The sequence below is a fragment of the Rhinatrema bivittatum genome, chromosome 10, assembly GCF_901001135.1.
Source record: "Rhinatrema bivittatum chromosome 10, aRhiBiv1.1, whole genome shotgun sequence".
In the NCBI taxonomy this organism is placed as follows: Eukaryota; Metazoa; Chordata; class Amphibia; order Gymnophiona; family Rhinatrematidae; genus Rhinatrema; species Rhinatrema bivittatum.
In genome coordinates this window covers 116389687-116417585 of record NC_042624.1, presented here as the reverse complement: position 1 = coordinate 116417585, position 27899 = coordinate 116389687, and the positions used below count along the sequence as shown (strand labels likewise).

The 27899-nt window shown below is 40.8% G+C and overlaps 1 protein-coding gene across 1 annotated transcript in view; it reads right to left on the bottom strand.

Annotated features, from left to right (window-relative positions):
• STIL (STIL centriolar assembly protein) overlaps positions 1-26913 on the bottom strand; it is a 64609-nt gene extending 37696 nt beyond the window's left edge. Inside the window, 5 exon segments of the mRNA XM_029618629.1 lie at positions 266-453; positions 3524-3636; positions 9013-9120; positions 17715-17791; positions 26601-26913. Coding sequence (XP_029474489.1) covers positions 266-453; positions 3524-3636; positions 9013-9120; positions 17715-17788 — 483 coding nt within the window. The 5' untranslated portion in view covers positions 17789-17791; positions 26601-26913.
• Between the last annotated feature and the right edge of the window lie 986 nt (positions 26914-27899).

Below are 27899 nucleotides of genomic sequence, written 5' to 3'. Positions count from 1 at the left end.
ACAAATCACATGATTAATCAGGGAGTTTACAGAATATTCTAAAAACTGATATATAAAAACAAAGTTACAAATGTAGTTCTGTACAAAGCTGCTTACTTAAGCCAAAGTCATACTACATTGACTTTCATGTATTCAAGAATGCAATTTGCTGTGGCAGCTCACACCACTTTCAAAACTCAGATTTAGTAGTAGTTTTACCATAGAATTTAAAGGTCAGTTAAGTTTGAGAAAAAGTAGAATTCATTCTCCCCTGCAAAACATTTACCTTAAAAGCCAAACTAAAGTCTTCAGCAGTATGGATTATCATGTCTCTAGAAGCTGGTCCTTGGATGCCAATTGTACAAGGAATCAAGAAGTCTCCAGGAAGAAAAGCTGTGGGCACTTTTCCTAAAGAACCAGTTGCTTCACGTCCTGGGTCAAAACGATCTATTACCAGAGTTACACCTTCTTCATCTAAAAGACAATCATGGTATTAAAATCTCTAGATATAATCTTTCTCTATAAAAGGCAGCAGTGTTTCAGTGAGGCCTAGTGGAGGCAGGAGAGTCTCATCAAGTCTCTACTATCTTGGATATCTACATCACTCCTGTCCCTTGAAAAGTGATGCTTGCTGAGGGGCAAGGGGAGGGTAAGGCTCAGAGGCTTTTGTGGGTCATCTGAAACAGAGTGGAACCAGTATTGCTATTTTTGGAAGGGGGAGGGTACTGTGGAGTATAGAGAGGTGGTCCTGGAGGGGGAGGAGGGCCAAGAAGAAAGGTTGTTCTCACCTATCGTTTTTGATAGGCTTTTCTATTAGTATGGACTAATAAGCAGACAAAATAAAATAAAAATTTGCTTACCTGTAATGGGTGATCTGTGATCATCAGGTTAATTAGCCTCACAAATTGTGATCTTTTCTTAAAAAGCTGCAGAAATGCTTAAAAGGCTTTCCATGACTTACCACTATGCCATTATGTGGCACTCTCACTTCTATATAAAAGCCAGCTCCATATAGAGAAAATGTAAGGGTGTGTGTGGCAGATTGTCCTGCTGTTCATGGAAAACTTCTGTTACACGAAACTGTTTTTTCCCCAAAAGTCAAGCTAATGAAATCTGTAACAGAAGTTGTAATCACTAGCTAAGGGAAGCAGGGGAGGGGGCAGAGAACAGCAACAAATTAACGGGCAAACATTTTTCATTTGAGGAGGTACAAGACTGCCTGCCCCATTGCACAGTGTGGGGAAGCGAAAGTATGCAGTGATGACCAGGTAGCTGCTTTACATATGTCTTCTATTGGAACCTCTCTGAGGTGCATAATGGAGGAAGCTGTTGCTTGTACTGGATTAGTGGGGCTCCCCATGGTTTTGATATTATGAGCCTTGACATGCTCGTCAAGTCAGACCTGCTTAGGCATAACAAAAGATGCTATTTGCTATCTAATCAGAAAACAGTGTGTTTAATAATAGCAAGATCTGATGGTTAAACAAAAGTCAGGTGGTTCTTCAGTGGACTTCAGTCCACTCTAGGTAGAAGGCAATAAGTTTTGCAATCCAGAGACTGTGCAGAGTTTGTTCACTTTTATGAGCAACGAGCCTGAGAAAAAGCAATAGTAGGACAAATGATTGATTAAGATTGAAATCCAACACAATCTTAGGTAGGTACTTGAGATTCATGCATAGCACTCTCTTATTGGATGAATTTTATCCCACATCGGCACATGATTCAACTTCTCGAAGTTCACCAGAAACCCCAAATCCTGAAGACTGATCATCTAGTGCAAGGAAAGCAAAACTTCCTCTCGGGAGGTGGCTATGATCCTGAAACCCAGCAACTTCTAAACGCTAGACTAAAGATCTAGTTTTTTGGCCATAGGGATACCAGAAATATGAGTTTCCCACATTCTCATTTGTAACAAATCCAGAATGTTGTGCATTAGAAGAAAGCTGGTTCTGATAGCACATACGGTATTTGGAGATTTCCAATTGGGGAGCGTCTTTATCCTTGAGTCCATTGATGCCCAGTGTCTTTCCCACTTTTTCTACAAATATTGAGTAGGTAAGGTCCTCCAGAAAAGAGAGATATGGTCAGAAGGAATACCTGCAGAAACCTTTTCTAAAGGTAATAGCAAGGTTTCACCAAGGCAGGAATGCTATGATGAAGGAGAACAGAGGTCCTCCTGGCTGTCTGTGAGGGGAAACACCCTGGTCTACCACCTCTGAACTTGACTCTGCTGCAATTAAGGGTGATGAAGAACCCCATAACAAGGACTCTGATGATGTGTTCACATCAAGAGGCAAAACTGAGACTCCAGTCTGAGGAATCGCCGTAGCGAAAGTGAAGAGAAAAGGCTGGATCCTGATATGGTCTTCTGACCTAGTGTAGGATGTAGAACATACTTTTCGGAGACAAGAATGGCTCTCTGTTCAACAATAGGGGGTCTTTTAGAGGTAAGTGGTACTATGCAGCTTAACAGATTCGCTGGCTCTGGACAGAAGCCCTCCACCAGCAATCGTGAAGGAGGGCTCCTTCCACGACAGCATTGGGAAAGCTGTCGTGGAAAGCTTTTTTGAACGCTTTGAGAAGCCTCCTTTAAGGTGCATCAAGGAAGCCGGTGCGGATCTGGTTTTCTTGACATGTATTTGTTGCATCAGAATGATTTTCCTAGTAGAAGCTTGGATGTGTTCTTGTGCTGCACTGTGGTGCCTTGATACATCAGGGTGCGTCAAGGACATATGGGTCTCCTGCATCAATGAATGATGCAGCAAGTGCACCACGTGCAGATCTACTGTGGTATGGCACCAATGCACTCCACTTAAATAATTTTTGCTTATCGATGCAGGTCTTGACAGCCCCAAGGAGTGATGTTGCTTGCTTTTCTGATGCAGGTCAGCCAGTTCTACTTGACCCCAAGGCTTTGTCCTTTGCTGATGGAGCTCCTGCTCAACACTCTCTACCCAGCAAGGAAAATGACATTGCTGCACTACAAGAAGAGGATTTGCTTGACGCAGAAGATTTATACAAATCCTCAATTTTCCTGGCCATGGAATGCTGGGACATCCATCCACAGGTATAACAGTTGGCTTGATCATGGTCTAGACCATGACCATCTGTGAGGAATATCTTGCCACAGATGCAACTCAATGTCTGATTTATTTTTGCCAGACATTTTGAGACAAGAATTCTTTTTTTTTTTTGTAGCACTGAAAAGCACTGCTACAGAGGCAGCAAGGCAACTAAAAACTGAAGTATTGAAAAAAAATGTGGGAAAATAAAGTTCTATTGTATACCACTTTGGCCTTGGTCAGAAGACAGTATAAGATTTTTTAAAATAAAAAATAAGACAAGCACAACACAATCGTCCCAAATACCTCATTTGACATTTACGTCGCAATAAAACAGTTTGGAAATTTTGAGGCTTATCCACAGCAAGTGAACTTTTAAAAGTAAAGATTGGAACACAAATTCTAGAAAACTAAAAATATTAAAAAAACATTCAAAAAAGTCAAAAGAAAATATTAGGCACAAAAAGTTAAAATGTGTTTACCATTATCTACTGTGAGAGAAGCAAGAAAAAAACATGAGAAGATCTTGTTTTCATTCTTGGCATGGCGATAAGCAAGACGAACAGCCTTTTCTGCCACCTGCAGTTTAGGATTCCTGTGAAAACAGGAGGAATTAATTTCCTTAGTTTTTGTAACAATCTTACTGTGTACTAATCCACTTTACTAACAGTTCTCAGTAAAAAGTAAAATGTAATGTAAAAAAAGAAAAAAGCAGGCTGGCCTTCTCTTTCAAGTTGTAATGCTGTGCACACAGGCAACTTGAGGTGGAGTCTCCTGTCCAACTGGGCTACAGCTGGGCACACCTGAGGAGAGATGGATATCGTGGAAGAAAGCAGAGCTGCTGCTCATGTGGTGAAACTTGGTAGCTGAAGGATGCATACTGAGGGAAAGTCTCCTTCCCATAGAACTTATACATTCTCTAAACATACCATCTCTTATGTATGTGGGGGGAGGACAGGTTTCTATGAAAGAAGGGTGAACAAAGTATAAAAGTATTTAATGAAAAGGAAAAATAAATGTTGCCACCTTTCAAATGAGAAAGCCATCAATATTACAAACAGAGCTGTAATTTTAAATCTGGTTGCTGCTTTAGAAAGTAATACCAATCAAGTACAGGTTCTGGCGTTTTCTTCTGAGTGGCCACTCCTATTGTAATCTGTATTCTGACCCCAGAGGCTGCTCCAGCTAAGAATTAAACCTGGTGTAGGCATCTACCACCCAAGAATGACCAGATAAAAAGTAGTTTAACAATTCTGCATATATAGTCGTCCTTTGGGATCTCCACTAGATGCCTAGAACAGACCTAAGGTAGAGAGTGTAGGCATGGAGCAAACTACCTGCTACACCATTCCTGTGGGGTGGCTGCAGTGGCAGACTCAAGCCTGCTCAAGGGCATTTTTAGTTAGCATGTCAAGAGGAGGAGCTGCTTTCTCCCTTGCTTCCCCTATTCCTGGTGGGCAAGGCCTTACACCATCTCTCATCTAGTGCATGTGACTGTTTTTAGAGAGAGTCTGTTCCAAGCCAGTTTTGGATATTTTTTTGTCTTGTTTCAGGAGGAAGTTTGCCATCATTCTTCCTGCCCGGGACTGGGCAAAGACGGTTTTCCCTGCTATTCTGAGCACAGGCATACCAAGGGCCAATGCATTTGTGTTGCCTACCCTGTGCCCCCTCCCGCCAAACATCCTCCTTGTAGAAATGCTTGCAGTCACAGAAAGCAACATTAATAGAAACCCCAGAAAGTAAATGGAACTGACTATTGTGACAAAAGATTCCCTGCCTGCAGACTTGCCACCAGTAGTTTCCTTTGCCCTTCCCTCTGTCATACAACAAGCAAACAAAAACAGCTTTTGATAAAGAATGAGACCAAGGGTCAAGGACTGTGGGTAAAGTTTCTAAATTATTCTAAAATTTCCAATTTTTCAACTTCTGACCATGAGGGGAAAAAGAAAAAAAAAAAAAAAAAAAAAAGGAAAAACCATGCCAACTTTGTCCTTTTTTCCAAACCTGCACACATCTCTGCATCTTCATCACAGTGCACTGCTCGTCCCCTCCCAAAATACAGAATACAAAAGAACCTAAGACTTGCCACACTGACTACAATCAAAGTCCATCAAACTGGTATCCTGTTTTCAACCGTGGCCAATGCAGGTCACAAGTACCTGGCAGGATCCCAAGGGGTAGATAGAGACCATGCTGCTTATCCCAGAGATAAGGGTGGATTTCCCCAAGTCCACCTTAATTGTTTATGGACTTTTCCACCAGAAAAAGTATCCAAAAAAAAATGTATGGGGTCTTTGTCAGACTATAGAAACTTAAAAGAAAGCATCCTTTCCCCCCATAAAAACCCTCTACAGAAGTTAGATCTTCTAAATTTTCAGGTTGGTTACATGAATCATTTAGATACATTGCAGCTACATAATGAAATTGAGTGTGATTCAATCTGTAAACCTATTGTGGAGGACACAGTCAAGCTATCAAAGGATATTGTGATGAAGTTACCAAATGGCACAGAAGCACAGATTGCTCTTCATCCAGTCAGACCAGTCCAGATACATGGGTTATGCCCACCAACTAACAGATGGAAACAGATTAACAGGTTTGCTGGCATCAACCTATACAGGTATCCATTCTCATCTCAGTCTGTCTCCAGCAGATGGTAAGTGAACATCTTGTACAGTTTGACAAAGGCCTGGTTAGGGTGAATGAAAGGAAAATTTAGAAGGCAGTTTCCCAGGGGAAAGGCTTGTCCTCCCTCTCGCATGAGGAAGCCATAAGAGCAGTAGAATGTTTCAGGCAGCTCTTGTGTGAAAATAACAGTTTTCAACACAGCATCACAGTAGACAGCAAGCTCCATGGTAGGCCATCCACATCAGACACACAAGCTTCAGCGATGTAGCTGCTCCTGAGGGTCCCCCATTCTCCTGGGAGAAAAGCAAAGATTTGGGAGGACCTTCAGGTGAACCAATAGCAGCAAATGTCATTTCTCTATCATTAATGAGTCTTGGAGATTTAAGCAGCTATATGTTAGGAGTGCAGAACAGTTACACACAAACTACCAGCATATTTGGAGAAATATGACAACCTGTAAACAGCTCCTCCTCTGTTCCCTTGCCCCCACATTTGGCTGCATAAAACAAGATTTGAAACAAAATTCAAAACAATTCACAGCTGGGTAGGTGACAGGGCCTAATCTCTAAACAATGACAGTAAGGGCTAAAATGACTTTCAATAAAAAGAACCAGGACTTTGATGAGAGAGATTATATTTCTAAATGAAACGTAATAGGCCCAAGGTATAGAAATATTTCTCAGGCCCTGCAATCTAAAGACCTGCCTGCCAAGGCTCCTTTAAACGTTGCTGTGGGTCTGGGAAATCCTGCCGAAGTCCCTAACAAGGCTCAGAAATTGCTGCAGCAAACGGATCTAAAAAATGCCAAAGCGACTCCTGAAGACCCTCCCTATGCTGTTGATGTCTCTTGCAGGAAGTACTCATCACTTCCAGGATGTTGAAAGCACCAGGCAAGATAAGAAATCTTCCTCTTTCCTCCCTGATGCCCCTTTTTAAAAAAAAAAAAAAAAATGTAAACTTTAAATTTGACAGTACCACAACATGGTAAATGGCAAGAAACAGAGGGCTAGAGAGGAAGCAGGGATTGAAATGGTGGCAGGTCCAACCCCTTCCCCGAAACTGTCCTCAGCCCCAGAAATGAGAAGGTGGCAGAAGAGAGGGGGTGTGGAAGAGGACCTCACTACCAGGACTCAAACTAGAGCCACTAGGGGTATAGGGAGGCAGCCTGAGAGGAGTTCAACCCATACAGACTACAAATCATAACTTATTTTTCTCTCGGGGGGGGGGGGGGGGGGGGGGGGGGGGAGCAGAGCATAAGAACATAAGAACATAAGAAATTGCCATGCTGGGTCAGACCAAGGGTCCATCAAGCCCAGCATCCTGTTTCCAACAGAGGCCAAACCAGGCCACAAGAACCTGGCAATTACCCAAACACCTAGAAGATCCCATGCTACTGATGCAATTAATAGCAGTGACTATTCCCTAAGTAAACTTGATTAATAGCAGTTAATGGACTTCTCTTCCAAGAACTTATCCAAACCTTTTTGAACCCAGCTACACTAACTGCACTAACCACATCCTCTGGCAACAAATTCCAGAGATTTATTGTGCGTTGAGTGAAAAAGAATTTTCTCCGATTAGTCTTAAATGTGCTACTTGCTAACTTCATGGAATGCCCCCTAGTCCTTCTATTATTCGAAAGTGTAAATAACCGAGTCACATCTACTCGTTCAAGACCTCTCATGATCTTAAAGACCTCTATGATATCCCCCCTCAGCCGTCTCTTCTCCAAGCTGAACAGCCCTAACCTCTTCAGCCTTTCCTCATAGGGGAGCTGTTCCATCCCCTTTATCATTTTGGTTGCCCTTCTCTGTACCTTCTCCATTGCAACTATATCTTTTTTGAGATACGGCGACCAGAATTGTACACAGTATTCAAGGTGTGGTCTCACCATGGAGCGATATAGAGGCATTATGACATTTTCCGTTTTATTAACCATTCCCTTCCTAATAATTCCTAACATTTTATTTGCTTTTTTGACTGCTGCAGCACACTGAGCTGACGATTTCAATGTATTATCTACTATGACGCCTAGATCTCTTTCTTGGGTGGTAGCTCCTAATATAGAACCTAACATCGTGTAACTACAGCTAGGGTTATTTTTCCCTATATGCAACACCTTGCACTTGTCCACATTAAATTTCATCTGCCATTTGGATGCCCAATCTTCCAGTCTTGCAAGGTCCTCCTGTAATGTATCACAGTCTGCTTGTGATTTAACTACTCTGAATAATTTTGTATCATCTGCAAATTTGATAACGTCACTCATTGTATTCCTTTCCAGATCATTGATATATATATTGAAAAGCACCGGTCCAAGTACAGATCCCTGAGGCACTCCACTGTTTACCCTTTTCCACTGAGAAAATTGACCATTTAGTCCTACTCTCTGTTTCCTGTCTTTTAACCAGTTTGTAATCCACGAAAGGACATCGCCTCCTATCCCATGACTTTTTAGTTTTCGTAGAAGCCTCTCATGAGGGACTTTGTCAAACGCCTTCTGAAAATCCAAATACACTACATCTACCGGTTCACCTTTATCCACATGTTTATTAACCCCTTCAAAAAAATGAAGCAGGTTTGTTAGGCAAGACTTCCCTTGGGTAAATCCATGTTGACTGTGTCCCATTAAATCATGTCTTTCTATATGCTCTACAATTTTGATCTTGAGGATAGTTTCCACTATTTTTCCCGGCACTGAAGTTAGGCTCACTGGTCTATAGTTACCCGGATCACCCCTGGAGCCTTTTTTAAATATTGGGGTTACATTGGCCACCCTCCAGTCTTCAGGTACAATGGATGATTTTAATGATAGGTTACAAATTTTAACTAATAGGTCAGAAATTTCATTTTTGAGCAGAAGAGTAATCCCTAGGAACAGATGCCCCAGGAGCCAGTAGGCTCACTAGATCAAGGTCTAACCTGGACTTTAGAAGAGGACTAAAGGCTCATCCTCACTGGTCTTCACTACTGGAAAGTAAACCATCTGATGCCATCTCTCTCTTTAGTAGACTTGACGTCATGGGGAGAAAGGCGGCATTTCCTTTGTCTCTGGCAGCTGTGAAGGGGGGAAATCCTATGACTGGTCTAGCAGAAAGAAAAAGGAAAGAGCCTCTAACCCAAACAGAGCATTTACAGATAGCAGAAGCCTTGTCCAGAGGATTACTGCTTTCATAAGCATTTCAAATTTTGCAATGTTTCCAAAAGAAGAGAAACTATGGTTAACAGTGAGATAGTTAGACGACAAACATGAAAGTGTTATTTGTAAGGAATTTTGAGTAACCCGAGTAATTAGATTGAACATTGTTTAACTTCTAATATTTTAGTGAGACAGTCCATTTACCTGTAATAGCAGAGGTGTAAACCAATGACATCTCCCATGGGTACTGGATCCCAAAGAGCAGCTTTAGATGAAGGAAAGCTGAACGGCACCATTTTGCTACATACATTCCTTCAGGGAAAATAAGGGGGGGGGGGAAAAAAGGGACATTTCAGGTTTGCAGATCCCTTACCTCCAAAACAGTTCTTGGCTACTTTAAATCAGCATCAGGGAAAAAAAAATTCCAGAGGCATCAGAAAAAATTGATTTCAATGGGCACATAAACTAAAGTTTCATATGGAGAGCAATTTTCAAAGTGATTTATGTGGGTAAAAAAACCCCAAAACATTACACCAACATTAAATTTGTTATCTGAAAAATTGCTCTGAATGCAGTTAAAAAGCACACGTTCCTCATCATGCATATTTTTATGCCACATTAAGAGGAGGCATTTCTGGGGATCTATTGTTCAGGAGAGGAAAACTTGCATAGATTGCAACTTCAAATCTGTGTGTTATTTTCAATGAAAAAAAAAAGAGAGTAGGTGCAAAAATGTCAACAAGTAGTTTGTACTCTCAGCACGTTTCAAACAAAGTGCACACATACTTTCTTTGAAAATTGGTGCCAAGTCTGCAAGTGAAAATGAAGGAGGAATATCTCAGTGTGAACAATTTGAATGTTACCCATATTTGAACAATTTGTTTTGAAAGATGAAACTGGAGATTCCGAAGAACAAAAGGAGCAATAGTTTTATAGAACATCCCTATTGTCCTTGAGAGGAGTCATTAAATAAATGTCAAGCAGCACTTCTATTGATGGAAAGCAAGTTTGATTACCATAAACTGTGTCTTCCATAGAGAGCAGACTGAATTATCTGTGATAAGTAGGTGACTTCATTCAATGGTACCGCATGCACTTAGCTCAAGCTAGTAGAGCTTTGAGTTCTTTGTCATGTGTAGGAATTTCCACGCGCAACGCCTCTGGAGCCTCCTCAATCTGTATCAGAATAGCCATCAATGTAGTTGTTCCAGGGAGGAGGGGTGCATCATGGCTAATTCATCCTGCTATCTACAGAAAATACCATTTATGTTAAGCAAACTTGCTTTTTCTGTTGATATCAGGCTGAATTAGCCACGATATGAGAGTCCCAAGCTGAGGACTGCAGCAGAGTGTTACTAAACGAGCAATCTGGACTCCATTGTGAAGAGTAGACTACTGCAAGAGTACATCATGCAATACTGCTGGCTTGAAGGCACTATCAGAACTTGTTAGACCTTCCAGACAGTAGTGAGATGTAAAGGTGTGCACTGATAACCATGTGGCAGCTTTGCGGATATTTAAGAATCTCTCACAAGTGGAAAATGGAGGAGGCCATCGCTCTAACTTTATGAGCGTTTACCAGATTGGTAAAATCAAGTCCTGTCAAAACAACTGTTGAATTCATTCAGCAATCCAGATGGACAAAATTGTTTTGGAAATGGCTGTTTGGATCATATGAGACAAAAAGTTAAGATGCTTGTCGATATGGCAGAGTTCTCAATAGGCCAGAGTTCTTTTACAGTCCAAGGTGTGAAGATTCTTCTCACCATCAGGAGCATGAGGTCATGGGAAAAAAGTTGGCAGGACAATGGACCAGTTGATGTGAAAAGCTGAAACCACTTTTGGAAAAGAACTTCGGATGTGTACGAAGTACCACTGGTGTGAAAAAAATGCAGGTAATGCAAGTAATGCACTTGAGTTTGTAGTTTATACACAGGCAGCCTCAAGTGCAACAACCCTTCATGAATCTGGTCACAAGAGGATGTGTCACGACGGATTATCTACAGATGTATGAGAGGCTGTTATGCCACTCAGATGCACTCTAAAGACAGAAAGCCCCAAGTCCGATAAGAGAGGCAAGTATGATAAGAGGTGTCTGTTTGCAGAAGAATGGGTCCAAGCTACTCTGGGAACACCACTTGGAAAATCTATTCCATTTAAAAGAAACAGTGCATCTGGTAGATGGTTTTCAGGCAGAGAGAATGATATTTTCAATAGCTATGGGTAGAGACAGGTTAGCAATTATTGAGCACTCAACATCCAAGCTGTGAAGATGAGGAACAGAAGGTTAGGATGAAGTAGACTGTTGTTCTCCTGAGTCAGAAGAAGAGGATCAGAACAGAGATGAACTGGATGATGTACCAAACGTTTGAGATATGCATACCAAACTTGTCGAGGCTATGCTGGAGTGATGAGAATCATGCGGCCATGGTCTCAAAGAAGTTTCTGCACTATTCTTGCAACAACAGATAGTGGTGGAAAAGCATATACGAAGTTTGTCCCCCAATATAGCAGGAAAGCATCTTGAGCCAACCTGAGAACACTTAGAAGAATGAAGCAAAATTGGTCAAGTTTGTGGATTTGTTCCATTGCAATTAGGTCAATTGATGGACAATCCCACAACTCAAATAGGTTGTTAACTATGGATTGTCAGAGACCATTTGTAAAAAACAAAACAACTTGCTGAAAGCAGTCTGCCAACATATTTGAAACCCCAGCTAGGGAGCAGTAAGAAGTTCTAGAAAATCCCTCAATCAGTTATGACTTTTTTTTTTTTTTTAAATAGCATTGAAAATGCTGTTGGGGTTGTCGCTAGGTAATGAGGCAAAAATTGAAAAGAAATAAAGAAAAAAAAAGTGTATGAAAAGAGACTTGAGTACATATCCATGCTAAAGCTCAGACATAAAAAGACCAAAGGAGAATTCCTACACAAGCTCAGTAGAGCTCTAACTTCTATTAGCTTGGAGAGAAGTCCATTCAGTGCCACTGGATATCACCACTAACTTATGGCTAATTCAGCCTGCTCATCAACAGAAAAAAAGTGAACTTCATGAGCATACTAAAAATATCAATTACAAGAGAACCAATAAACTTGGATAGCTTATGCCATTAAGTCAACTAGTATTTAATAAAGCAACCATTTTTTTTTCCCAAAGAAAGCCACCTCTAACTGCTGCTATGTTAATTCATAGACCAGAGGTGGCCAGCTCTGGTCCTCAAGAGCCACAAACAGGCCAAGTTTTCAGGATATCTATAATGAATATGCATGAGATACATTTGCATGCGCTGCCTCCATTGTATGCAAATTCTCATACATATTCACATGGATATCCTGAAAATCTGGCCCATTTGTGGCTCTCAAAGACCAGAATTAGTCACCCCTATCAGACATTCCATACAGTTTACTTCTTTAAACAGAATTAGAGCAATGAGACATTAATATTGCTAAGGTGAGTCCAATAGAACAGTGGTTCTCAAACTTTTTTTTGGCCGGGTCACAACTGACAGATGGATCTCACATGCGTGACACACTGAACATGTGACCATCCCGGGGCTAAATGTAAACATGCACTCTGCATCCACAGGAATCCCCTCAACCCCCAGCAATGAGTGCAGAGCAGATCTAGGGCATTACTCTGTACAACTCGCCATACAAAAAAAGATATTCTGGTTCGGATGACATCCCAGTAAGAGCAAAACAAACTCCTTTTACTACCAGGCACAATACCCCTCCTTATGAAAAGTCAGTAATTTACCACTAATGCACATCCTATTGAGAAAACACAACAAATAAGATTGATACAAATGCCTACATGCTAGTTAAATACCTCACCTCTGTCACATACCCTTCACAGAGTACAGAAAAACCAAAAAATTATAAATATGGAGACAGAAACTGGAATGGAAAACAAAAAAAAGCCACTCTGCGTGCAGTGCTAACCTGGAGAAATGGAAAGAGAAATATAGCACCTTACAGACTCTCAGGACTTGCAATAATGCACACAAACTAACCCGCACAAAGTTACACCTGTATTATGGAACACACAAACAGTAACAACCCTATCTAAGAAATACAACTATTAAACCAGGCCCTAAACACTAATACATTTCCTATTGGGAAAACAGAATAAGCCAAGCTGCTATAGAGCCCCACACAGAAATAAATTGTAAAGCTATACTAAAAATGTTACAAAACAGCTGCTGAACAGAATAATATCCAATAATTAAAAACTCATAAAAATTAACACATGTCCAAATATCAATAAATATTTCAAAACAGACATCGCATAATACCCAATAATTAAAATAACCTTAAAAAGCCACCTTTACTTACCCTCTCCAGCAACTCTCCTACTCCTTTCCCTTCCAGGCCAATAGCATTCACCAGAAGCAGCAAGGGCAGCTGAAGCTCTATCCTCACAGTCTTCTTCCTTAGCGCCCACAACCAGTCACACACCCACATACCCCCCCTCCCCAAATTAGACCCTAAGACCACCCTCTCTCTCAATCACAGCCACAGACACAACCTCTCAGCCAGGCACCCATTCACATACAGTCTCACCAAAAACTTCTTCCTTCACTGCAGGGATGGGCTCCAGTTCGCCGCAGCTTTACTCCGACGGGCCTTCTTTTTTCGCCACCACAGGAATGGGCTCCCGTGGTGGCCTTGGTCAGGTTTCCTCTTCGCCGCCATGGGAATGGGCTCCTATGGTGGCTTTGCTTAGTCGGGGGTCGGGTTTCCTCTTCACCACGCGGCCTTGCTTCAGAGTTCAAAAACTTCTATTCCTCCCACCCCACCCCCGGGCATTCTGATGCCTACCTCACCGGCCAATCAAAGGCTTCCTCCCTACTCTCACTGGTAGGGGGAGGCTTCCGATTGGCATGCGCAGGGGCAGGCAAAATGAAGGCGGCTTCCCATTGGGCAATGGGGGTAGGAAGAAAGGAGGCTTCTAATTGGCCCGTGGGGGCTGGAAAAAGGCAAAAGGAAAGTAGAGCAGGGTAGTGGGACACCGGGAGACGCGACACACCTGCCGGTGTTTGGCGTCAGCGAATTAGTAGCCAGTTTTAAATTTAATCCTCGGGGTGCAGGCCTGATGGTGGGATAGGTTAGGGTGGAAAAGAATAGCATCTCTATTTCTGACAAAATCCAAGGCGGATCAATTCGGAAAAGGATCATGGATTAGAATGGGTAGGGCTGCTCATGCAGTGGTTTGCCCAGTGCGAATCTTGCAGGCGTTCATTCAAGTCCGCCCGAGAATTGAAGGGTGTTTTAGTGCATGAGAATGGAACGTCGCTCTCGAATTTTCAATTTTCCAAGGTCTTAAAAAAAGGTGGTGGAGGTAATGGGATGGGATGTGAGCCTTTATAGCTCGCATTCTTTTCGTATAGGTGCAGAGACGACAGCAGCTGAATTAGGAATGGCTGAGGGTGCAATAAGAAAGTCATTGGTAGATGGAAATCCAATGCGTTCCGGGGTTACATCCGTAAATAATGACGGCGATGCTTGTCATAGTAACACATGTTTGTTTTGCAGAATCGGTATGTGCCTGGATCGTGAGTCACTCGTTTGTGCATTGGGTGCAAAGGAGACCGTATGGGGAAGATCTGCAATTGAAGAGACTTCACTGGAAAATCTGCTGGATGGAGAGGAGGGGCATGAAATGGCCTGAATTAGTATCCTTCTTGCATGGACAAGTCCAGACCCAAGGGGTTCCAAAAATCTTAATACATTTGGGTGATAATGATATCTGAAAGGAATCATGTAGAACTTCAATTTCAAACATGCGGAAGGACATGGCCATTATATTGACCAGGTGGCCTAGTATCAAATTAGGTTGGTCCGATATCATTATTCGTTTTAAATTAAAGGATGAACCTATCTAGAAAAAAGGTGCTAAAAAGGTAAAAGTCGACAGGTGGGGAGATGGGTAGTGCAGCAAGGGGGGTGCATTTGTCTGATGTTGGACTGGATTTATTTAATAACACCCTGCAGGAAGGATTAGAAGCAGTAATTCAGGATAATGTTGAAGCCACAGTGGGGGGAGAACAAGGAAGCTAAGTTTCCTTGTTTAGTGGCAGAAATCCCAAGCCCAACGTGTATATAAATTGTTCGATAATTGCTTGGTGGTGGTGGGGGGGGGGGGGCGGGGGCACGAGTCTCGTGCAGTTGGGGGGCTGCTGCACGAGAAGATCAGAAGAGCTAGGGGCTAAAGCTCATTGACCATGGCTTACCACTGGGACGTGGTGGTGAGCAACACGAATAGAAGCGAATGGGGGTGGGGAAGGGGCGGTTGGGCTGACATGTAGTCAGCCCCATGTTTGTTGTGAGGGCTCGGGTTGCTGAAATAAACTGCGGCCTTTTTAACACCAACAAGTGTGCTGTGTTACTTGGAAGGAGGGGGGGTTTGGGCCAGGCTAAGCATAGGTCTCGACTCTCTGGTTACTACTTTTTAGTGTCTGAGGAACTTTTCCAATGCATTGCAAAGCATCAATTGGGAGTTTAGTGATCTTGGATCATTGCCTGGTGGAATGTCTTTTCAACACCAGGATATTAATCCAGTTTTTAAATGGCAAATGCCATTGTGGCTAAACAATGACCCTGAATTTTGTATGTTCCTTCAGGAAAACTGGAAGTTATTTGAATAATGAGACCCACAAGGCAGTTTGAGGGGAAATTATTAGTTATGTTAGCCTGTGAAAAAAATTAGTCAGGATATTTTAATTTAGAAAACCAATTACACTAGTACAAAAAAACATGGATAGCTCAGACAGGTATAACGGAATGGACAGGGAAATTTAGGATAACACAAAAAGGTACTTAATGAATTAATTCACCACAAGTCTATTCATTCATTGTTTGTGTTTAAACAAACTGTTTCTGTTTGGCAATAAATCCAGGAAAATGTTAGCAAATTTAGCTAAACCAGAAAGGCAGACAAATTATATGGGGGCATTCAAGATATTTAAGGACCAGATTTACCATTAGACAGCCCGTGAATCACCTGTTCGATTTCCTGCACTGTTATGTTTGAATTTAGTCTCCTCAACTCCTCTTCAGACACTTGTGGAAGCACTAGGCCAGAGAAAAGCCTCTCTGTTCACCGTATTAGTAGCCTCAGTGGTACATAATTTTGTAAAAGGTTTTAAATATCTTTCCTCTTGCACGAGTAGAGCAATTTGTAGCTCAGTTAAGCTTGGGATATTTCTTGCATGTGTAAATGAAGATCTCCCAGCTCATGTTTTGGACTGTACTATTTATCAGTTGGCTTGGAAAGGGTATATGTTACTAGCCAAATTGTATATGTTACTATAGTAACATATACAATTAAACTTGATTGCTTCAAGTTATAACTCCAGTAAGGCTCTGCATCTTAAAATGAAAATTCTCTTTCATGTGGCGTAAATCATACTCTCTCCCTTTGGTGGGAAACCCAGATTTTATACCAGGAAGTCTGCACAGAGTATATGGTACACTGACACAACAAGGCAAGGGGTATTTATACTCCTTTATTAACAAAACAAAGAAAGATATGCATTCTTTTGATTATTGTACAGCACATGAACCTTTGTAATGGTCATTTAACGTTTATGCAAGTACGAAGTTACATTCACACTTTACATTCTTCTAGTGAAGGACCTCTCACTAATAGGAGATTTCAACATTACATTTGCATAGGAGAAGAGTATTTAAAACTGCAACTATATATACACATGTATCTTCATGATAATTCAGATAGTGGAGTATTTCAGACATATGGTCTACAGACCTACAGATTCCTCTGGATAAAGATCACATTTATAACTGTTCATCTTATATGCATAAGGCAGTCACAAATGTGAATTTAAGAGATTTTATGATCTTACATAGAACAATTTTCTGGCCTAGTAAGGCTATGTCTCTTGTTTCAAATACAGATGCCTGTCTTAAATGTTCTAGTGCAGGGGCAACACTCATACATACTTTCGGGAAACACTATTAACCTTTTACTTCGTTAATCCTATTTCCATTTCCTTGGTTCACAGCTTTCTGCATTTTAGGTGATGGGGAGGCCCAAAAGGGGTTTGAAAAGATCTTATAGACTATTACTAGCCAAAGGCTGCATGCAGGCACTGAAATGTACATTGGCCACATGGTTGAGAGGTGAGGGTCCCACTTTTTTTGGTATGGAGAGCTGTGATGGAGCTTTACATGCTGGAGAAAGTCTTTAGATAATGCTTTGTTTCCATGCACAAGGGCACATAGTGAAGTCTGGGGCGATTTTTTGTTTGTTATACCTAAATAGTTGAAGGAAAAGCTGTATTAACTCAGTCGTTATGTGGGAATAAGTTAGACAAGTTCAGTTTCCACCCCAGCGGGCCAACTCTTATTTGCTCACCTATTATATTTATATTTCTCTGCCTTGCTGTTTTTATTCTTTGCCAGACAGTTTTAGTCATATCTGTCATTTTGAGCTGTGGTAATGTGAGGGTGACTATGGGGCAATGAGATTTGGAATACTATGTTTGCTTTTTTCCCATGTATTATTGGATATTGAATTTTTGAAGAATGATTCCCATCATTGTTTATTTATTAAAAAAATCTAAGGAAAAAAAAAAAAAAAAAAAGAAAGAGAGGGCTCGCAAGGCAACACCTATATGGTAATTCCCACACATGCTCAGAAGAGCAAAAGCTCTACAAGCTTAGAGAGAATGATCCATTTGGTTCCGCCAGATATCAGTCCTAACATGTCACAGCTAATTCAGTCAGCCCTGCTTGCCAACAGAGAAACTTTCATACTATAGTAACATATACAATTAAACTTGATTGCTTCAAGTTATAACTCCAGTAAGGCTCTGCATCTTAAAATGAAAATTATGGGTTACACAATAGAATGTTTAAAACAAAAGGAAAAAACCCTTCCACATACCTAGAATTCATTTGGTTTTCTGTAGCTTCTATGATGTGTGATGGAAGTTTCTTCATATTAATTTGAACACTCATTTTCTGTTAAAAAAAAATTAAAGAAAAATGCAAAATCAGGTGGGCAAATACATGTTTACAGAAAGGAAGAGAAAAAAGGCACAAAAAGAAAAGGCAAGTGCCTAAAAAATTAAAAAATCCAGGGACAGCCGCGAATGGAAGGCCCGCCCCCCCCGACATCATTGGCTCAAGCCGCGGACCGTTTAAAATCGGTCGTGACCACCAAGCGTCGCGCACCGAAGGGCGCAATGAAGGGGCGCTCCCCTTTGTGCAAACCTTGGTGCTAACACTATTAAGCACTAAATCATAAAACTTTCTTCCTAAACGTCCCAAGAAATGACAAACTCTCAACCCCCTGACTACAGCAAGAATCACAGAAATGAAGTGAAATTATAGATTAACAAAAACATAAGCATGAAATCAAAAAACCACAAATACCAATACTCTACCTTAACTCGCAACACAAAAACATTCAGCAGCTACTTAGCATTAACATTCATGCTTTTTAATGCACAATCAATAATAAAGAAAAATTCCCATCATCAATGACTTCCTTCAAGATGACAAGCCGGACTTCATAGCAATCACGGAAACATGGGTAAAAAAAATATAGTACTAATAAACCAAATCAACAATCCTTTCTACAAAACTTTCTCAATTCCCAGACCAAAAAAGAAAGGCGGAGGCCTAATGCTACTCATCTAAAAAGCAGCCTACAGATGAAATTACTCTCAACTAATAACTACACCCCTCTGGAAATTGCACTATTTGACTCATCAAAACTACAAATCTGTCTGATATACTGCCCCCCCAATATTCTAGATCGGAACTGCTCACCACTTATTGAATTCTTCTTGACAAAAATATCAATCAACAAACCCATAATCATCTTAGGTGACTTCAACATACACAGATACCATCCCCCACTCATGTTCCTCAATCATTGACACGCTCTCATCAATAGCCCTTAGCCAAATCATCAGTGGCCCAATGCACAAAGCAGGTCACACCCTTAACCTTGTCTTCATCAATACCAACATATGGAATAACCACCAAACAAAAATCACCAAGATAACCTGGTCGGACCACTGTAATCCACACAAATTTACACTCAAACCGCAAGTTTACTACAATAAAAAATCCACCTAAATCCTTCACATACAGACCACCTTTTCACATTGAAACACTTCAAGAATACCTACAAACAGAACTAACAAACATAGACCTAACAAATGCAGAGAACGCAACCTCTTCCTGGATCTCCATCACTAACAGTAGCAGATAAGATAAATTCCATGATAAAGAAAACAATAAAAAACCCAAAACATCAGAACCAAATGGTACAATGAAAACATCAGATCAGTCAAACATGAACTCAGAAAAAGAGAAAACCTGGAGGAACAATAAATCATCCACTCTACTTAATGCATACAGAGAAGACAAAAAAACCGCATCCACAAAACAGAAAGACTTCTATTCAAATTAAAAAGAATACCAACATAACCCAAAGATGCTTTTCACTATCGTAAAAAGGCTAACCAAATCATTCAATGACGACCAGTTATCTTCAACATCCAAAATCACAAGTAACGAATTCACAGAATTCTTTAATGAAAAAAAAATCAAAAACCTCAACAGCACTCACAAGACCAAAAATAAATAAAAACACTCAAACATCAAGTTGGCCCAACTTTGAAACTGCATCATCACTGGAAATCCAAACAATTATATAAAAAAAAAAAAAAAAAAAGAACCCAGCTAAACACCCTATTGACTCCATTCCCATAACAACGATTAAAAATATTGAACTTTCAATAAGTAAAATTTTAACCGACATCGTAAACCTATCCCTCACTGAAGGAAACTACCCAGAATGCCTAAAATCAGCAATTATTAAACCCATTCTGAAAGAACAACCTTGATCCAGAAAATCCACTGAAGTACTGACCCATATCAAACCTACCCTTCATTGCTAAAATTGAGAAAAATCGTACACTCCCGTCTCAGCGACCACGTTGAAGAAAACAACATCCTACTTCCCACACAATTTGGCTTTAGAAAACAACTGAACACAGAAACATTATTACTATCTTTGAACGACACCATACTCAAAGGTTTTGGAAACGGCCACAGCTACCTTCTGGTACTTCTCAATCAGCAGCCTTTGATATGATAAACCACTCCATTATGATTGAACGACTATCTGAAATTGGTGCAAAAGAAAAAACCCTACAATGGTTCACATCATATCTATTACAAAGAACATACCAAGAATGGATCAATGACACCCTTTCAAAAAAAATAAAATCTTTACACCGGAGTCCCCCAAGGATCTGCGCTATCAGCGACTCTCTTCAACATTTATCTCCTTCCAATCTGCCACCTCCTATCAAACCTTAACCTGACCCACTTCATATATGCAGATGACATTCAAATATTAATCCCAATAATCAACTCATTGGAAGAAACCTATAAAAAAAAAAAAATCAGCCACCTACCTAAACAAAATAAAACTACTATCCAACTTGAAACTCATACTAAACTTTGATAAGACTGAAATAATCATACTGGATAGAAAGAACAACTTTCCTCAGCCACCTCCACTCAACTTAAACCAAAAATTGGCTCTCCCTCCAGTCAATCATGCACGCAACCTTGGAGTCATAATTGATAAAGAACTTTCCTTCAAAAATCACATCACAGCTAAAATCAAAGATGGTTATCACAAACTCCTAATGTCAATTCCTCTCCCCCAATGACTTCAGATCAGTCCTTCAACTACTCATTCTCCAACCTGGACTACTGTAATTCCCTATTATTCAACTTACCTCTTAATACAATCCGCCCACTACAGATCCTGCAAAACGCAACTGCAAGAATACTCACTGGATCTAAAAAACATGATCACATCACTCCCACACTTATTTCTCTATACTGGCTCCCAATAAAATTTAGGATCGAATACAAAATTCTATCAATACTACATAAAATAATATATGAAAGACAAACTGGCTTTCTTCATCTATAAAATTGCATGCTCCAAACAGAAACCTCAGATCAGCAAATAAAGGACTATTAAAGATCCCTCCTTCATGATCCAAAGAACTCACCTCAAAAGAGAGCAATTTCACTTGGAAGCCCCAAACTCTGGAACACCCTCCCAATAGATATAATACAAGAAAACTTAAAACTTTCAAAAAAGAGCTAAAAACATGGATGTTTACCATAACCTACCAACTCACCCACTGACTCAAAACTCCGCTCCCTTCCTTTAACACTAGGAAAACAGATGGACCCAAGAAACTTCTGATTATTACTCAGTTCTGTAATATGTTTTGATTAATCTACAAACCTAGTTCGTAAATGATATCCTCTGTTAACCATATGAACTGGTTTTTTAAAACACTGTTAATCATAACTTTGTAAACCGTTGTGATGGCGAAACTGAATGGTATAAAAAAACTCGATAAATAAATATTTATTAATGAAAGGTTAGAACTCTCCAAAGCCAGTCAAAAGATGTCTTATTCTAGTAGAAAGCTATGACCTACAACTTATTTGATGACCCATATTTCTACATACTTTGGGCCAGATTCATCAAGATCCCTTCCCAATAGAGACAGAATAGTAGACAAATTTTAGCAAATCAAACCCTTAAATTAATATAAAAGTGAATAAATGTATTTAACCAATCACAGCCTCTGTGTGTGGCAACATGCTATCACATCTGTGAATGGGATATTGTTTCCGCAATGGCAGCAAGTGGAACACGACTGCTCCATGACTCCCCTCTGTGCTTTTCCACCCAAGGCAGGTGTCTGGGAATGTACTGGATCCTTGATACCATCCCTGTATGTTGCACACAACATATTCATCGAGACAGAACCTTGAACTCAAACGTGTTCAGAGCATGAATGGTCAAAGGCATTTTTTTGTATAGCACTTTATGATAAAAGCAATTTTGCTTACCGTAAACTGCGTTTTCTGTAGATAGGATGAATTAGCCATGCTCTTTAGGCGTTGTCATCGATGGCACTCTTGTGGACTTACTCTCAGGAAGCAAAAATGTTGAATGCTGCTGCGTGGATCTTCCCACGCGTAGTGCGTCAGTCTCCTCAGGGTCCAGACACAGTAGACCCCCATCTCTGGAAGATCTTGTTGGCTACCGAGAGATTCAGAGACCACTCATGTGGGTGAAAAACTCTGTTTAGGTGGTCCGCTAAGGTGTTCGCTATCCATGGCAAATACGTAGCCCGTAGAGTACCAAGTTTTCCACCACCCATTCCCAGACCACTTCTCTGCAGAGGATCCAGGAGTCCGCTCCCCCTTGTCAGCAACGGACATTGTGTGTCCACACTGAAATACTTAAACCCTGGTTTTTTTGGGGGGTTTTTGACACTGAGATAGCAATTAAGAGTGCTGTTGTGGGATCGTAGATGTAAAAAAGTCTTTAAATTTGAAAACAAAATACATGGCCCATGTGAGGAGATTGAGAAAAAAAAGTTTCAGCATGTCCATGCCTGAGCGTAGAAAAAAAAAAAAAAAGAAGAAGCAGCACGGAGGAGACTGATGATGCACCACACAGGAGAAGAGCTGCAGAGACACAGCAGCATTCAAAGTTTTGCTTTCTGAGAGAAAGTCTGCAAGAGCGCCAATGTCACCCAAACAGCATGGCTAATTCAACCTGTTTATCGACAGAAAAAAAATATATCACCTGGGGAGTGATGCACTCCCTTTGATGCTTATGGAGATGCAAGAAAATGAAATGCAGGTGTAAGCAAAATGAACTAAGACTTCTGACTAACCCATTAATTTTTATCCAGTGTATATTACCAAAGAAGCTCTGTGAGAGACTTGATAAAAATGGTTTTGCATGTTTGCCAGAATGCTGACATAAAAAAACGTCTAACCATAGGAGGGTCTGAAAATGCTACTAAGAAAGCCTGCAAATAAAGGAAAGCATCAATAGATAGGGGTCCATGTGAGTCTTCATAAGACAACCAAGAAACATAGCACTATATTGTCTCTTCCTGTCAAAAGCTACCTGAAAGATTGGAGGGTAGTCAACATAATGCCAATTTTTAAAAAAGGGTTCCAGAGGTGATCCAGGAAACTTAACTGGTAAGCCTGATGTCAGTGCCCAGCAAAATGGTAGAATTAAAGAACAAAGTTACTAAATATAAGTAGTCATAGTTTAATGGTACAGAGCCAATGTGGATTAGCCAGAGGAAGTTTGCATCAGTCTGCTACTTTTTTTTTGCAGGTATGAATAAAACATGGATAGTTGACACAGTATATCTGGATTTCCAGAAAGCGTCTGACCAAGTACCTTATGAGTGATGAGATGGGGCACAATTTCCTATTGTGAATTGGGAACTGGTTAAAGGATAGAAAGAGTAAAAATAAATGGTCAAGTTTCTCAATGGAGAAAGGCGAATAGTGGAGTGCCCCAAGGATCTTTACTGGGACCACTGCTTTTTAGCATGTTTATTAATGACCTGAAAATGGGAACTAGTGGGTTATCAATTTTTCAGAGCTGTTAAATCACAAGAGGAATGAGAGAAATTCAAAGAGGACCTTGTAAGCCCCGGTATCCAAATAGCAGATGAAATTTAATATGGACAAGTACAAAGTAATGCAAGTAGAGAAGAGCAGCCCAAAATTATAGCTACACAATGCAAGGCTCTATACTAGGAATTGCCACCCAAGAAAAGGGTGTAAGCGGCATCATACATAATGTATTGAAATTCTTTGCTCAGTGTCCAACAACTACCAAGAAAGCAAATAGAATGCTAGGAATTTAGGAAAAAATAAAAAACAGAATATAAAATAATGCCTCTATTGCTCTATAATATGACTGCCTGCACCTTGAGTATTGTTGGCAATTCAGGTCTAAAAAAAAAGAAAGAAAGAATTGGAAAAAGGTACAGAGAAGGGCAACCAAAATAAAGGGAATGGAACAATTACCCTATGAGGAAAGGCTAAAGAGATTAGGGCTCTTTAGCTTGGAGAAGAGGCATCTAAGGGTATTATAATAGACATAAGAACATGCCATACCGAGTAAGACCAAGGGTCCATCAAGCCCAGCATCCTGTTTCCAACAGTGGCCAATCCAGACCATAAGAGCCTGGCAAGTACCCAAAACCTAAGTCTATTCCATGTTACGGTTGCTAGTAATAGCAGTGGCTATTTTCTAAGTCAACTTAATTAAAAGCAGGTAATGGACTTCTCCTCCAAAAACTTAACCAATCCTTTTTTAAACACAGCTACACTAACTGCACTGTATGGCCTATCTTTCTAACACATTTACGGGTAGATTTTAAAAGGGTTACATGCGTAAGGTACTCTTATAACCCTTTTAAAATGCCCCTGCGCACGCCGAGCCTATTTTGCATAGGCTCTGCTGTGTGCGCAAGCCCCGGGGCTTCGCGACGTTCCGGGTGTGGGCCGAGGCCTTCGGAACAGCCCCCAGGTCGGGAGATGGCGTGCCAGCAGCCCGCTAGCGCGTGCAAGTTACGCCTGTCTCAACAAGGGTAAGGAGGGGGGGGGGGGGGAACTGGCAGCGCACGCAGGGCTTGGCGCGCATAAGTTGCATAAATGTGCACCCCCTTGCGCGCGCTGACCCCAGATTTTAGAAGATACGTGTGATCTTATAAAATCCAGCGTTCTTTTGTTTGCGCCTGGTGCGCGAACAAAAGTGCACGCACGCGCTGTTTAAAATGTACCCCTTAGGGGGACTTAATATTTTAGCCTATTTCTAAAGTTTAGCTTTAAGAAAAAAACAAAATAAAACCTACTTTATTCAATTATGTTTGGCTTATCTCACTCATCACATTTCACCCTGATACTGTCTCGCTCCCAATACGTGATATTGGCATTATATCAGCCTATTACCATGTAATACCTACAATTATAATTAGAACATAGTAATTGTCATAAGAACATAAGAAGTTGCTATACTGGGTCAGACTAAGTGTCCATCAAGCCCAGCATCCTGTTTCCAACAGTGGCCAATCCAGGTTACAAGTACCCACATATTAAGTAGATCCCAACCTACTACTACCTACTACCCCACCCTTTCCCTCCCTATCACTACCTCCTCCCACCCTTCCCTTTCTCTCCCCTCCCCCTCTACCCTCCCTGCCATCCTTACCATAATTTATCCTCATCAACAAGCCATTTATGTACATATGTTATATACTATAGTCTAATGTTCCATATATTCCTGTTAGTTCTGTTATAACTTGTTATATTTATTACCATGTTAATGTAAAATATTCTTATATCTATTTATTATCATGTTATAATGTAAAATAGGGCTGTTACCACCCTATTCCTTTAGTTATCTGGAAAAGGATGTGATATCTCGATCGAATGTCAGTATATAAAATAAATAAATAAATACTAAGGAATAGCATCTGTTATTCCTGTTAAGTCAACTTGATTAATAACAGTTAATGGATTTCTCCTCCAGGAGACCATGAACCTTCTTGAGTTAGAGTGCCATGTTTCTATAATTATGACATTAGTGCAACTTGAGTGTCAAAATTTGGGCATATGCCACTTTAGAAAGTCATAACACATTGCCAGCTATCAATTGTGGAGATGCACATTTCTATGTTAAATAGCACCAAAATCTCCCAAAGATAAACGGAGCGCAACAGAAAATGGATGTCTCCTACTGATATTATCTTATTTTCTAACCATGTTAAAATGTATTCACTTTTAGATTGCTTCCTGGCAGAAGATGACAGTACAGAGAAGAGAAAGAAAAGAGTAATATCAAAAAAATATTTCTTCATGGAAAGAGTGGAGGATGTATGAAATAGCAAAAACCTAGGATAAACACAAAGAACCCCTAGTTACAAAGTTTAATTGGTTAGTCTATAAAGGTGCCACTCCACTCCTGTCATTTTAGTTACAAAGTAGTGAAAAGAAAGCCAGAGATCAACTGGGGTCTACTGCACCAGAAAAATAAATTGGGAAGACTGGATGGGCCTTGGGATCCTTAGCGGTATCACTGTATCCTCTAAAATCAATTATGTTGGAAAATATTCAATTGGCCTTTTTCCTGTTTCCAAACTATTTAAAACATTAGGAAAAAAACAGCAATCACTGATACAGCAGTGTTTTCACTATATTTACTGGCAAGCTTTTGTTGATAGTAGACAATTATACACTAAACCATGTATTTGAAAAGCCAAAACTATATCAAACGAGCTAATAATTTATTACATCAACGCTCATATTTGAAGAGAAAGCACATTAAATGCCCTGTAATGGAGAGATCAGAATTGGGCCGGTTCCAAAGACCACAGATTTTTTTCTCACTTGTGTATAAATTAGTTTGATACAAAAAAATAAAAAAAGAAATCCCTTTTCCTTATACTCAATGTAAAATTGCTAGTTTAGTATGCAGAAGGGCAGTAACTGATTATGACAATTATACCTAAAATATCTGGATGTAATCCTCTTTGGAGTGCCTGAAAAAGCGAAATCTAAAACGAATGCTTAAAAAATAAAAAATTTCGCTAATTACCATGAACCCCCAAATCCAAGATACTCAAATGAGACCTCTTAACGTCCCTTTTTTCTTTATTTATGTATTTGTTTATTTTTAAATGGTAGCTTCCAGACTATTCGCCTCCTAAGCCATCTCCAGCACCTTTAAACCCTGCATTGGGTCTGACATTCAGCACCTGAGGTGCGGCCACTTTACAAAAGTAAAACGCGCTGAAAGCACCTCCACGGCAGCCGGTTAAGGCAGACGCACCATGCACCCCTTTAGCAGACCTGGTCCCAACTAGATCCCGCTGTTCGGGCCGAGCTTTACCTGGCGCGATGGCAGCGGCAGTAGCAACAGGACGCTCCCGCTCACAGAGTAAGCCCCACACCGAGTCCCAGTGCCTCCGCGGACGGGAGCGCAAGCGGAGGAGCCAGCGGCGGGAAACGCCTCCCTCCGCAGCGGCAGAAACTTTTATTGTCAAACGTCCATTAAAAGCCACGACACCACCCTAAATACACACAAGACACAACGCCAAGGGCGCCCAAATGTAAATATGGCGCCATTTCCTGCCTCCCGCCCCGGGGCGCACACGCCAGCCAATCGGGCGCCGCTCAGCCCACCTCTCGGCCTATGAGCAGCCACCCGGCCTGGCATGCGCGGTCCCCCGAGCGCATTTTAAATACCTTTCATAACGGTCACTGAAGGGGGAAGGGAGGCGGAAGGATTGTAGTTGGTTACTGTATTGACATTTGTACGCAAAGGCTACACTGTTAGACTATATCCCGCCCAATTGGTCTGCTTTTTTTCTTTTTGCTATCGTTGTCCAGCAAAATGCATTTTTTTTTCTTTTGGCGGGTTGGGGTAGTTGTAGGCTGGGCAAACGGGCGACTGGGTGCTAGCAACTCCCTTTGTTGTTGGCAAGAATGTTTCTTTGCTGCACGCAGCCGGACACCCTTACCAACCGTCGCAGTGTGATGACGCACCAGCAGCAGCCAATCAGAGGCTGTAGAAACAGCAGATCGCGGAAGGTGGAAGAGGCGTTGCGGTCACAGAAAGGGAGAGCTTTTCCACCAACGTGCTCGTAAAACAAATTACAGATTTAAAAAAAACTCAGACCGGGAGGGTAAGTAGTTTCTTCTCAGGTTGTTCCTGTGCTAGTAACACCGTTTTCTAGCTGCTTGCTCCACTAAACACAACTAACTCCATTCAGAAACCGGCATCAAGTCTAAATCTGAATAGCAGAAGTCTCCCCATCCTGAATAGAGTCATCAATTATGCATTGGTCTGATTTCTCCTTTTAATTTTTCCCCAAAATATAGTTCTCAAAGGTTGAGTATTAAATGTTAGGATTTATGGGTCATAATTTTATGAAACCCCGCCCAAGACAATACGAGCTGTGAGTGATCAATGCGTAATCTAGTAAAGAGAGCGTGAGGGATGTTAAGCCACTGGAGGCTTCTCTCAAAGCTCTTGTACTTACTGTAATCTTTAAATTTAATATTATTTTGTATTTTTTCTCCTTCCTCATTATATATATATGTATATATCTTACTTTTGCCGAACACACGAAAAATTGTCTTGGTGGTAAAGTTATCTGAATCTGCTCACTGCCTGATAGGTTGGGCT